The sequence below is a fragment of the Dermochelys coriacea genome, chromosome 5 (assembly GCF_009764565.3).
Source record: "Dermochelys coriacea isolate rDerCor1 chromosome 5, rDerCor1.pri.v4, whole genome shotgun sequence".
NCBI lineage: Eukaryota > Metazoa > Chordata > Testudines > Dermochelyidae > Dermochelys > Dermochelys coriacea.
In genome coordinates this window covers 86,845,665-86,859,948 of record NC_050072.1, presented here as the reverse complement: position 1 = coordinate 86,859,948, position 14,284 = coordinate 86,845,665, and the positions used below count along the sequence as shown (strand labels likewise).

General features: G+C 39.8%; 1 protein-coding gene across 18 annotated transcripts in view; it reads left to right on the top strand.

The window, feature by feature from the left end:
- Window positions 1–14,284, top strand: part of SPIN1 (spindlin 1) — a 117,108-nt gene that overhangs the window by 88,695 nt on the left and 14,129 nt on the right. For all 18 annotated transcript variants that reach the window (XM_043514767.1, XM_038402271.2, XM_043514766.1 and 15 more), the window contains one exon: window positions 355–403. In XM_043514767.1, coding sequence (XP_043370702.1) covers window positions 355–403 — 49 coding nt within the window. The remainder of the gene's footprint in view (window positions 1–354; window positions 404–14,284) is intronic.

Here is a 14,284-nt window from a genome sequence, read left to right as displayed (position 1 = left end):
TTTGTTAGTCTCTAAGGTGCCACAAGTACTCCTTTTCTTTTTCCCTCACCATTGTTGTGTTTGGAATTTGAACATACAGGTGATCTTGATCACAACCACTACCTGTTTTAATCTGACATCTGAGTAGAAATTAAAAGTGTATTTCATGCAAGTTTAGCTCCAGAAGTGTATTAATTCCAGGATTTTTATTCAGAATACTTACATTCTGGGGGGGGTTGTTAGATATTTAACTCCCATAGAATTGCAGCACTTCATCTACATCTTGGCACTCAAAACAGCAGCCTTTCTTAGCACTCTGCATGAACGTAATATGTTCATTTCTCAGTCATTTATGTGCTGTTTTCTCTGTTACAGGGCATGCAGGAGTGTCTGCCAGCATGATGAAGAAGAGAACTTCTCACAAGTAAGCGATTTCTGAAAATTATTTTTATAAATTTCAACTGTTTGTACTTCCCAGTGTAGGGTTTATTACCCAGAATTACGTTGTTTAGAAATATGTGTTTCTGTTCTTATTACTGCTGTTCCAGCCTTTACTTTTTGTTCTATGAACACTGTGGGATTGTGTTCAGGTAGTATATATCCAGTATATATCCAAGATATACCCTTGTTTTCTACATTGCTTTTGCTCGCAGGCTTGCTTTTTAACTTACTTATGTTGGAATAGCACCATCACTTGAGAAACAAGATCATGTGAATAAAATGGTATAAATTGCTTGAAGACTTTAGGGAGAGGAAGTGGCAAGGAAAGACTATAGTAACTTCATTGCCTAAGCGGTGCGTTGTGACTAGGTCAGTATCAAGCTATTCTCATCAAGTATTTTTAATAACTGTATCTGGAAAATAACCTCAGACATGTAATAGATTTCTTATTACTACTTGTGTTTCAGTAATTTCATTTCAAATACATTTTTGTCATGGAGATTTCCCATATGTATTTTTTTCAAATGCGTGATTGGGAATAATTCAACACTTTTATAAGGATGCTTTATTTTTTGTTAGGGGTATCGCATCACCCTCCACATGCTCATCACTCCTGAAAAAAGGGAATTAATTTGTTATTCACCTTGTGATTTGAAGAGGGAGTAGGTGATGGAAAGAGCTAGTCTGAGGGAGGAGAAGGTATAGTCTGGACATGTTTGATCTCATTGTTTTTAACAGCTAAATAGATTGGGTCTGGTTTGTTTTCTGATAGGACACTTCAAAGACAAAAACTGAGTCCAGGTGCATTGTATGACTATTAAACATTTTTTCTAAGTGCAAAAACCTGTTTGTTCTTTTTCAGTGTACACTCTTCTACAAAATAGTATGTGACAATCCAACATTGCTGGTTATCATTAATAATTTCTTAAATACATTCAAATGTGTTCCTCAGTGTTCCATCCAATGTTCAAACAGATAGAGGAATGGATCACAGAACTAAAAATTTGTAGTAGCTTGGGCATGACTCTATTAGATTTTTATATGCAAACAGAATGTACAAAGTACACAGTGTTTTGGCTGTTTCCCTGCAGCCTGACTCCCGCTTATTAGATGTTTCTGTCAGTTGGTATGCTTTCTAAGAATGATAGTTTTGATAAGGCCATTCAGTGAGTAATTCTCTGAGCACCTCGGGGGCAGCCTCCTGCCTTACAGGAGGATGAGTATTCATCTTCTGATAGTGGGGATGTTTCAGTCTCTTACCTTTTTAGGTGGTACCTTTCTATGACCCATATATGTTTGCTAGTCAGGTCAGATGTGGGAAAATATAGGCATGTTAGTTCAAAGACCCTAGTTGGTACTCCTATCCTGGCCACTTTCATTTTATCCATAAGGACAGACTGCTTGGACTCGCTGGTGCCATGGTCATATCCTAAATCAAAATATTCCTCAGCTTCAGTTTCCAGGGTTAAATCTCATTCACCCCCAGATCTGCCTATCATGCAAAAGCAATCACAGCAATCTATAAGTATTGTTGGACTCTCTTCTTCATCAGTTTCTGCATGAACATATATTTCAGCAACAAGTTTCTGAAACATTCCCAGAGAATATTCTATTTTCTTCACAGAATGAGGCTGACTCTTCCTCAGGCATCTTCATTAGATGATTATAAGTCATTTCAAGAATTAGTCTGCTGAATGGTCTACCGAAGCATTGTAGAGTTACCAGCTCAGGCTGCTCAAGAAAAAGGACATATTGGTAGGGCCTTACCAAATTCATTGTCCGTTTTGGTCAATTTCACAGTCATAGGATCTTACAAGTTGTAAATTTCACGATTCAGCTATTTAAATCTGAAATTTCACAGTGTTGTAATTGTAGGGGTCCTGACCCCAAAATGAGTTGTGCAGGGGGTCACAAAAATGAGTTGTAAGGGGGGTTGCAGTATTGCTACCCTTACTTCTGCACTGCTGCTGGTGACAGCGCTGCCTTCAGAGCTGAGCAGCTGGAGAGTGGCAGCTGCTGGCTGGGAGCCCAGCTCTGAAGGCAGAGCTGCCACCACCAGCAGTGCAGAAGTAAGGATGGCATGGTATGGTATTGCCACCCTTACTTCTGCGCTGCTGCCTGTGGAGCTGGCCCTCAGTCAACAGCCACCACTCTCCAGTCACCCAGCTATGAAGGTAGCGCAAATGAAAGGGTGGCACTACCATGACCCCCTGCAGCTCTCTTTTGGGTCAGGACCCCCAATTTGGGTAACGCTGGTCTTCCCTGTGAAATCTATATAGTATAGGGTAAAAGCACGCGAAAGACCAGATTTCACGGGGGGAGGCCAAATTTCACGGTCCATGATGCATTTTTCATGGCTGTGTATTTGGTAGGGCCCTAATTATTGGACACTTTCCATGTGTCTAGCAGAGAGGCTTGCCTTGCTTCTAAATGAAGACCTATTAGAATTAGCCCAGCTTTTATGGCACACTCTGGAATCTATACCACCAACCTCTAGGATTACCTGGATCGATCGGTCTTTAGCTGTCATTAAGACTGCACCGATCACAACACGTCCGCCATTCTTCTCGCACTCTTGCCTTTCTTCTCCACGTTCGTCCAAAACATATAACAATGTCATCTTCCCATCTTCTTGGAGTCTGACCGCGTGGTCTTTTCTGTTCTCACACGTACCACACAGTAATGATTGCAGTCCACCTATTGTCCATGAGTTGTGTTGTGTGGCCCGCCCATTGTTATGTCTGCTTTCCATGACAATATCTTTCACACTGCTGCGTTCTCTGAACATTTAATTTGGGGTGCGATCCAGAAGGGAAATTCCCAACATAGCTCGTTCCATTGCCCTTTCAGCTACCGACAGCCGCTGTTCTTCTCTCTTCATCAGTGCCCATGTTTCACTGCCATACCGCATGGCTGGCAGCACTGTTGAATTGAAGATATTTGTACGTGTGGTCTTGTTGATTTTTCCTTTGAGGATGTCCTTGATGGAATTAAATGCACACCATCCTGCCCAAATCCTTCGTGAGAGTTCTCCATTCAGGTCTTGGCACATATTAATTTCTTGGCCCAAATATATGTGCTGTTCCACATCTTCGATTTCTTCTCCTGTTACCGTTATTCAGGCTTTTCGTAAGACGTCTGATCATATGTATTTTGTTTTGTAGCATTTTTGTTTTTCAGGCCGACCTGATTGCTTTTCTTGTCAAGTCTTCGTAGTATGTTCTGCAGTTGGTTGGTGCTTTCAGCAATTAGTATGATGTCGTCTGCAAATCTGAGATGGGATAATCATTCTATGTTTATTTTGACACCACTCCTCCTCCAATTGATCTTGTTCATAATCACTTCGAGGCAGGCGGTGAATAGTTTCAGTGAAATTGTATCTCCTTGCTTTACGCCTTTCTTGATTGGGATGCGGAGGGGAGTTTCAAGGAGAGTAATGTCTGTTGTACATCCAGTATTTGCTTCCTTCAACAAACTGATGTACTGCATGTTAATGCCCTGCTCTGCAAGCACCTTTAATATTGCGTTAAACTCAACGCTATCAAAGGCTTTTTCATAGTCGACTAAAGCAATGCACGGCGGGAGTTTGTATTCCCTCGCTCTTTCTAGAAGCTGGCTACGGGTAAATATATGGTCGATCATGCTGAAGTTTCTTAGAAACCCTGCCTGCTCTCTCTGCTGTTGTTCATCCAGACTCTGCAAGAGTCAGTTCGTTATCACCTCTGTAAAGAGCTTCTAGATGTGAGAAAGCAGTCATATAGGGCGGGAGTTCTTAAGATTTTCTGGACTCCTTCCAGCTTGATGGTATTTTTCCTTCTTCAAGGTATCAATTAAATTTTAAAGCGAGGGCCTTCCAAAGTTTTTCGCCTCCTGCAGAAATAATTTCTGACATTATTCCATCTTTTCCTGGAGCTTTCCCCGTCTTCATCTAGTGTAGCACGCTTCGGACTTCACTGACGATTATTGGGGGGATGCGTTCTTCTGACTCTTGGAGTGTTAGGAGAGGGACATTGATTCTTGATATGAACAGTTCTGTATAGAAGTCCTTGCAGACCACCTCCATCCCTGTTCTGTCGATTACTGTCTCTCCGTCCTTGTTCTTCAATGCTGTTACGCTCAATCTATTCTGCATCAATTTCTGCTTGCACGTCCTGAGGCTCTTGTGTGATTCAGCTGTTTTGAGGAGCTTTTCTTTCTGGAAGTTCTCAGTCGTCCTTCAGTTTTTGCAGTATAACCTTTCACAGAATGGAGTACTCAAGGTTGTTATCCAAGCTCCTTTTCATGTTTCTGTGCTTCTCCAACAAGCTTTTCGTTTCATTCATGATTCTTCCCTTCACCTTCTTTAGCTTTTCAGTTTCAGCTGCTTTTATGCAATGTCTCAGCTTGTCAGCAAAGATACTATAGTCCTCATCACAGTTTTCCGTCTGGCTCCAGTCAAACCCAGAAATTGCTTTCTTCATCTTTGCTTCATCAAATGTCTTTGACCGCTGTTTCCTGTTTGCCATCTATAACACCTTCTTTTCCACCACTTCGTCAAAAATCAACTTCGCTCAAAGCAGGCGATGGTCACTGCCGATGTTGAAAGCCTGCACCACAGAGACGTCTTGAAAGATGAGCCTTTTATTGACTAAAATATAGTTGATTTCATTCTTGCTCTTCGCATTTGGCGTGATCCATGTCCACCGTCTTGCGGTCTTCTTTTTGTACCAGGTGTTTGCCACGTACAGTTCTTTCGTTTCTGCCATTGCTACCAGCCTTTCTCCTCTTTCATTCCTTTCGCCGCTGTCGTATCTCCCTATGAACTTTTCTCCAGCTTTCCCTCGCCCGACCTTGGCGTTGAAATCTCCCATCGTGACCGCAAAAGTGGACTTTTGCGCTAGGGCTCTTTCAAGCTCTCAGTAGAATTCTTCCACTTCTTTGTCCTCACTTGCACTTGTGGGAGTGTAGGCCGGGATGACCTTGAGGGTAGCTTTTGACTCCATCTGAAGATGCAACATACCAATACGTGATGTTATTAGCTGGACTTTTGAAGACCAATCCTTACTGACGATAAATCCGACTTCTCCAACATTTCTAGCGCCATATCCCTTTCCGAGCCTCACAGCGCTTCCATCCTTCCAGTTGACTTCCAGTTTCTTCTTTCGTCGGGTTTCGCAGACACCGAGGATGTTGCATCTTATCCTTCTCCTCCATCAGATGGTTTAACGTTTCCTCTCTTTCCTTACTACAACTGTAAGTACACACAGCGAGGGTTGTCCTTTTCCATGTTGGCCTAGCACCTGACATTTTTAGCAACCTCTTGTTGCTCAATTTCTGCTCCGCCACTGTAGAACAGTTCAGTGACACGCAGGGAACCAAGACCCATTTATTCATGTTGTTTTAGCCATTAACTTCAAGCCATCCCATGGGTTAGGCGGGCAGGCATGCGTACCTCCTCAAACTTAGCTAGCCTTCAACCTCTAAGAAGAAGGAAAAGCACTCTTTCCTCTGAGAGAGCAATCCCCCTTCCTGGATTGGATAGTCCGACACCTTTGTAGCATGGTTAGACCTACCAGGGCATACGCTCCGCTATCATAGCTGAGGTAGGATTTTCCAACCTTTAGGAAATTTGAAAAAAGGTATCAATTCCGTTCAACAGGTTTTAAATATTTCTATACACATCCTACTCAAGGATGTCACTTAGTTGTGACTGCAGCACAAAGGAAGTCAAAATATTAGTCCTTTAGAGTTATTCCAAAGGAGAAGACAGTAAGAAGATTGGACTTTTTAGGAAACTATCAGCTAGCCTTCAATTTTGCATAGTGAATGATCAGGTTTTTCTGTCAGATTATTATCTTACTTGAATTAAAGTGGCTGAGTATCTTGATAAACTTCCATCAGACCTCAGAGAGACATTTACATCTTTTCTACATAGTTAATAGCTAAAAAGCCTCCCTACAAGCTTCCATTTATGCTGCTTGTACAACATCCAGAGAGCACCAATTATTACGTTGTGTGTGTCATGGCTCCAGTTTTCTGGGTTGACAAAGGAGGTTTAAACTATGCTGGAAGACCTCCCCTTTGTAGGGATCTGGTTAGCTCTAAAACCAATGACTTATTACATACATTGAAACTCTCTTTATGGTCATTAGGCATCTACACTTTGCAATATAAGGAAAAACAGTGTGAATATCATACTCAACTGAAACAGTCTGTTACTATTTTTTTTAATCCTTTATCATAGAACATTAGGGTTCTCTAAGAAACAACAACGTATACATGGGTGGATACCTTCATCAACTTCAAATGCTGCGAAGGCTGCTCTAAGAAGTCATTTGATGTATATATCAAGAGCTGCTAACCAATGTTGGAGAATCTTTATCCCTTCCCTACATCTTTTTGGGACCATTTCTGGAAATAATGCAAAGTATAGAACAGTATCACCAGCAGCAGATGGGTACTGAAAATTATTTCAAATAGGTTATTCTAGTAATGTCTAAGGTATTCTTACCCACAAATCATCTTCCTCATCCCATTTCAGAGCCGCCGCCTCATGAAAATCTCCTTCAACAAGAGGCTTAGTCACTCTTGATTTCTAGAGCTATGGAGGAGGTTTCCTCCCAATATTTGGGAAAAGGGTGGTTCTATTTCCGATATTTTTCTAGTCTTCCAAAAATCCAGAGGCTGACATCCAATATGGAACTTGAGAGATTTGAATTTCTTCACGTGCCATTTCAAATTTCTAATGGTAACTCTGCCCTCCATACTTCCTTTCATAGATCTTCTAAATTGGTTTGCAGTTCTTGGTCTACAAAATGCATTTTCATCCATCCAGCACAAAGGAAATACTTGTATTTTTTGTAGCAGGCAACACAGATTATCATTAGAGTGATGCCATTTGAGTTGTCAGCCCCAAGAACGTTCATGAAATGTCTGGCTACGGTAGTGGCACATCTCAGAAAGAGAAATGCCCGTTTACCCCCATCTCAACAATTGATTGGTGAGAGGATCATCTCTAGAACAGGTGATAAACAGTGTTTGATACCTTGTACATCTGCTCTCCAAACTGGGACAGCGAATGAATGTGAAAAAGTCTCATTTAATCCCAACACAGAAGATAGACTTTATTGTGCTTCTACTCAATGCTCGAACCTCCATGGAATACCTGCCACAACCAGATTCAAGAACATTATAGAGTTGATCAATCAACTTCCATGTACTCTACAAGAAGGATATGTCTCCAGCTTTTAGGTCCCATGGCTTCATGTACGCTTGTGACCCTATTCACCAGACTGCATTTTCATTGTGGTCAAGACTGTTTTTGGATTGTCCATTTTTGTGCTGTTCACAAAATAGATATGGGGTAAGCATCTGTTAAGGAGTTTTGAACTCCCTCAGCTCATGGAAAGATCCACATCAGTTCTGCAGGGGAGTTCCGTTCTTCTCAGCACTTTACACGAGTCAGTAGTGACTGATTCTTCCTTGTTGGGTTGGGGAACCCATCTCAACATTTACAGTACAGGATCAATGGTGTCAGAGAAGCATGCCTTCATACCAACATCCTTTAGCTCAGAGCAAAGCTTGATACATGGCCTTTCTACCTCATATCAAAGATGAATGTACAGGTAAGAATTGACAATACCACCGTGATGTTTTATGTAAACAGTGAGGAACCAAACCAATGCGCTGGTGCAGGGAAGCAGTCCTTCTATGGAACTGGTGTATCTGGCACAACATAACACTAACTGCAGTGCATCTTCCAGACCTATACAACATGTTGGCAAGCAGAGCATCCAGGTAGGCATTTTTCTCAGAATCATGAATGGTTCATAAAAAATTCAGTCATCAAGTCCATTTTCAATCAGATCTGTTTGCCACTGAACAGAACAAGAAATACAAAGCATTTTATTCCAGGGAGGGACCAGAGTCTGGGTTCTCAAAGAGATATCTTCATAATCCCTTGGACTCACAATCTATTATACGCTTATCTCCCAATTCCTCTGATCCCATATGTGATAAGGAATTCAAACAGAAGAAGGCCTCAATCATCCTAATAGCTCTGGATTGGCCCACGCATGACTTTCACAGAAATAAGAAATTCTTGTATTGCCAATATCACTTACCACTTCTACTAGACTTAATTACTCATAACAGGGAAAACATTTACCCAGATTTGTCACTACACCTCATGGCATGGAAACTGTCTGGCTAACAGACTTGGAGAAGACTGGTGATATATGCAACATATGGATTCATAGCAGAAGGCAATCCACAAGGACAAATTATACTGCAAACTTGAATCATTTTTCATCCTGGGCGTACCAACATAATGTTTCTCCATAAGAGACATCAATCTCTCATATCCATTATCTATTATCCTTGTAAATCTCTGGTTTGTCGTTAAGCTCATTATATGTTCGCTATCTCCGCACATCCTCGCCCAATTCAAGACCATCCAGTTTTTTTCTCATACTTGTTAAAGTTTGTGAAAGGTATTTTTAGAGGTTTTTCCTTCAGTAAGACAACCCCCTCCATCTTGGAATCATAATGTGAGGCTTACTAGCCTGATGGAACCTCCATTGGAGCCATTAGACTAATGCTCATTACTTCATTTGTCTATGAAGACTATATTCCTCATTGCAATTCTGTCCGCTCCCGCAGTCTGAGAATTGCAAGCAACCATTGCATTTTCACTTTGAAAGTTACACTCGGGCTATGCTCTTACTTTAGGAAGAAATTTATCTCTGATTTTAATTTAAATCAGTCCATTCACTTACCTGTTTTTCCCAAAGCCTCATTAATTCATTTGTGAGGCTGCATTACATACTCTAGATGTCCTCTGAGCTTTGCATGTTTGAATTTTTAATAATGATTTGAGATGTCAAATAACCAGCTCAATTGAAATTATTTAATCCGAGGTCATTAGTCAAAGATTAATACAGCACTATGCAGAATACAAAAAAGAAAGTGTGCTTTACCACCTCCTGTAAATGGTGAAGACCAGCTTGTTTCCCTTCTGTAACTGGCAGAATGATGGCAGTTTATTCACTCCCAAACTAACACCCAAAACTTTCCTTTATAAGATGTGAAACAAAGAAATTTCTTTGCAGGGAGGGAAAAGTTACTTTCCCCAAAACCATGTGTTTTATTTTTAATATTTCAATTTACCTAATTACTTATGGAATTTCTTTTGATATCGCAGTTTACATGATTGATAAACTAAAGGGATTTCTATTGCAATCATTTTTAAGAATACCTGTTGAAACAAGCCTAATGAGTTAAAAACCTCTTTCAGTGGGTCATTTGATAAATCACAGAAAATATCTGTGATAACAAATACCTATTATCACAGAACATAATTGGATTATAAGAACCCCATATCAATTAATCAGGCTGGTTTATTATAACACACTTCTATAATAATAGAGATCCTTATTAGTTTCTAAGGGCTCCTTCCTGGACATATGGGCTATGTTAGCAAGGTAAGGGGAAAAAACAGGGGAAAAGATTACACATTCCATTATTGAATATATATTTCCTTTATCCACTAAGGTTCAACTGAAGATCAGAGAAATTTTAATAGGTAGAGGGTACTAAATTTATAGTTACACATCATTAAAGGGAATTTGGTTAACATGTAAAATGTTATATTATATAAGATATATAAGACTTAATATCTAAGTCATTTTATTTGACTAGAACAAAACCATTCGGGCAGCCCTCTATTCTATTTATATCTATTGCCGAAAAATCCAGGGGTCAGCACCCTCAACTCAGAGAATATCTAAATGGGTGCCATACTTCATAAAGGTATGTTATGAGGTGGCCAATTTAGAACTTCCAGGTCATGTTAGGTTATATTCTACCAGACCACAGGTCACTTCTGCAGCATCTCAAGGAAATACCCATAGCTGATTTTCTGTAGGGCTGCTGCTTGGAGTAATACTTTCACTAGCCATTACATTCAGATGCCCAGTTTGGGAGGGCTGCAGTGTTAAGTAAACTCACAGTGGTATTTCCATGTGTTCACAACCCACCCTCCTTTTCCGTGATACTAACAAATCTAATAGTCTGCTCTTGATAGTGGTGCAGGAACTGAGAATCGGGTGGTCAGTCCACCTACCCTTATAGCATTGAGGATAGGGTTACCAACCCTCCAGGATTGCTCTGGAATCTCCAGGAATTAAAGACTAATCTATAATTAAAGATTATGTCATATAATGAAACCTCCAGGAAATGTCCAACCAAAATTGGCAACCCTGCTTGAGGGGGAAGGGCTTAAGATAATCAAAGGAGCAGGTGCAATCAGCAGATACTGCTGACTAAAGCATTCTGTTCTCCAACACATTGGGCATATGCACTCAAAATGGAACACATGTAAATACCACATCTCTAAGAAATCCAGTTACTATAGGTAAATAACTTCCCCTTTTACTTTCCTGGTGCCTAACTAAGACTAGGGTTTGGATGATGTCAGTTAATGTCTGCTTAAGCCTTACAAGATGGAGATGATTAGCTGGGGAAAACATCAAGAAGGGATTAACAAGGGTTGTGGACAAATCCATAGACTGAGAGGCCTCTTTCCGACTTTTATTAGCAAGCTGCAAAATCTAGGAATCTTATTAGGTATTAGGCTATGGTGAGGTGATCAAGTAGCAGCAGTAGCCAAAAGTGCACTTTATCTGTGCTTAGCTAGGACTTGACCTTTCATCTCCAGGGCAAACCACCCCAGTTACCTTTTTTTTTTTTTTTTGGTCACCTATCATAGGTTATACTATTATAGTGCCCTCTACAAAGCCCTTAATTGTTTGGGACTTGGCTGCCTGACAGCTTGCTACATTACAGCATTAGGCATTGCAACAAGTGGTGTAACACAACTAGTGTTGCATAGAACTTTTTGCCACAGGGCATAGGTATTTACATCATTATTGTATCTTGCAACAGGTGCCTCTGCATCATTATAGTATAACTGCAGACAGGAAATGCAAGTATAGCAGTTGCAGTAGAGCAATCATAGTGGTGCTTCTCACCCTTCGCTTTGATAACTCAAAGTACCCGGCTCTGTCATATTTCAAGGAAGATCTCTAAGAAAGAGGACAGTCTACTCTCGGCAATACTAATGAGGGATGGTAGCGCCTTCGTCAAAGTGGGACTTGTTTTGGACTGAAGAAAGAGTAAACATCTTTATTATATACAAAGAATACAGAGCATCATCCACAGATTTGTAGCAGATAAACAGTGAATAAAGATTTAACTTGCAGGAGTTTTGAACTAAATTGCATACTTGGAGTTAAAATTTAGTCTAAAATTGAACCTTTAAGAAGAAATCTCACTTTTTCAGATTGCTTTTGATAATAAATAGCTCATTTTTATTACCTTTTACACCTTCGAAATAGATAACTCATTTCAAATTAGGTTCCAAGTAAGTACAGTTATTAATGATTGTGAATAGAATGGAGAAGGTGGGAATGTCTTCACTCATAATGGCCATAGTTTTCCATAATTTACTATGAGACTGAAGGTTTCCAATGGGATTGAAGCTATCCAGGCCCTGAATAAAGAAGGCTACTGTTTCAGCAGGGTGGCATGCTTCTACTTAAAGACAGCTACTTTTTCATCTGTAATGCTTTGTCTGTTCTGGTTGGTAGAGATAGTCATGATACACTTTGCCAGTGAGTTAGATGATTATCTGATTGATATCAGCATGTTGGAGGAACTAAGATTTCTGGGCCCTATTCTGAGACAAACTGTTAAAATGGAATTAAGGTTGAGAATACATATCACTAACTTTGGGTAAAATATATTACAGGGATTTTGTAATTACACCAGAAACAAGTATTATAAAACAAGGAAATTGAGAGTTAAGATTAAATTTTAAAAATCCAAATCCTATGTTAAGGCATGGAAAAGCACAGTTAGGGCACCCAAACAAATTTAATTGCTCTGTAAAACTTTTTTTTTTAAGTAGCGCTAAACTAGAATTAAGTTATTACATCTGTTTGTTGACCTGAATGTTTTCCTGATGTATGACCTTAATTTGAAAGTGTAAATCTCCGTATAATAAAAAACTATTTGACATCTCTTTGAGTGTAAATCACTTTGGAAATAGTTATTCTTAAATTCAATATCTTTTGGAAGAGATGCTGGTTCGCTTTTACTTTCTGAGTTTGCGTTCATGATGCTTTCTTTAGGCAGTGATATGTTTAAAAGTAGCTACGAGCTAGAAGCTTGTTGGTTATTTTAAAGATAGTTCAGGCCCAAAATTTAAGTTACAGTGATTGTGAAATTTTATTTCACTGAAAATAGCGAGTTTTTATTTAAATATCCCCCTGAATTATTTGCAGTCTCAATATTGAAGCATTATATGCATTATAACCAGAAAGTGAAACTGACTATAAACAAAATTGAAACAGAGTGGTTCACTATGTCTAAAATGAGTGAAATGTAAAGCATAAACAGCATAAATGATGCGGGGGAGATTTTTAAAAAGTCAAATTTAATTCTAAGGTATTGATAACATGTTCAAAAACTTATTTAAAATGATTTAAACTTGGCAGTGTCTCTTTGAACACTTGTCCTAATAGATTTTTTTCAGTTAGCATTCAGAAAGAATTAGGCTTATTCACCAGACAGTTAATCAAAAGATGATTTAGCGTGGGACTCTGTTGAAGTAAACTTATTGCTTACAAAATCAGATTATTTTCATTGTGCAGGAACAAATTTCACATCACTGATTCCTTCCTAATGAAATATTGCTGACATTGTAGTGGATATATTTAGTAAGCAAAGTTAACAAGAGAAATTAGCAGAGATCTGTTATATCTCTTAAACATGCATGTTTTGAAAAGTTGCTTATAAAAATGAAATACTGAACTTCATGTTTCTGCTGTATTTAATTGGGAAAAGGTTTAAGATATGTATGTGTTATAATAACCTGTGATGCCAAGGTGGCCATTCAAAACCTTTCTAGAAAATACGGCTAAAGACTGCATATAATTGTGACAGAAGTGAAATCTGAAAATGAAGAAAATACTGTTGAACTGCCCACCAAGAAGTTTGTCATGGAGAATGCAAGGCTGGAGTGAGAGACATTGTAGAGGAATTGCAGTTCCCAGTGAATGTATAGTTATAATTATATCTGATGGAGCAGTACATTTCCTACTTCAGCAACCTTATAGAATGATGGCAGCATTCTATAAACAGTTTTTCCAGATCTCACTGTTATCCATCATTTCTTGGATCTCTGCCAAGCACTATTTGTTCTGAATGCAGGTCCCTATTGATATTCACTGTGGGTGAGCATGTGCTCCATGCACCTCAGACAGGGAGATTTTTCAGTAGCAGTCCATGCCTGCACTCTACACCTCCTCATGCTCTGAGCCAAGTGTGTAAGGGGTGGCATGAATTGCTTGCCTTCTGGGTCTTCCTGATTAGTGATCCTCACAAGAGCTGTCTGTACTATCTCAGGGAATTACACATTCCTTCTAAGTGTGAGAACTGCCATTCTTTCCCCCATGAACTAGACAGTCTTGTGAATTCTAGCTTTGCAGATATTCAATTGAGCTCTCCATGGGGCTCAATCTGATCCTGGATGTCGAGCTCCCCGGCACATCGACTGGAGCTACCGAATAGTGCCCCTCCGGCACTGGCACTCCCTAGCTCAGGATCCTTGTTCAAATCTGAGGACTTCTCTAAACAGAGACATGAGGAGGGTATGGGTAAATGTCCACATAAGAAGCAGGATAAATAGTCTTGTAAGTTCTTGACGAAAACGACTGCTTCTCCCCTACTGTCTCATCTAGTCAGACTCAACACCCTGGTAGGGGTGTGTCTAGAGCTCACGGGAGCATGTATCTGCACTGACCATACCAAAAGCAAAGAGCAC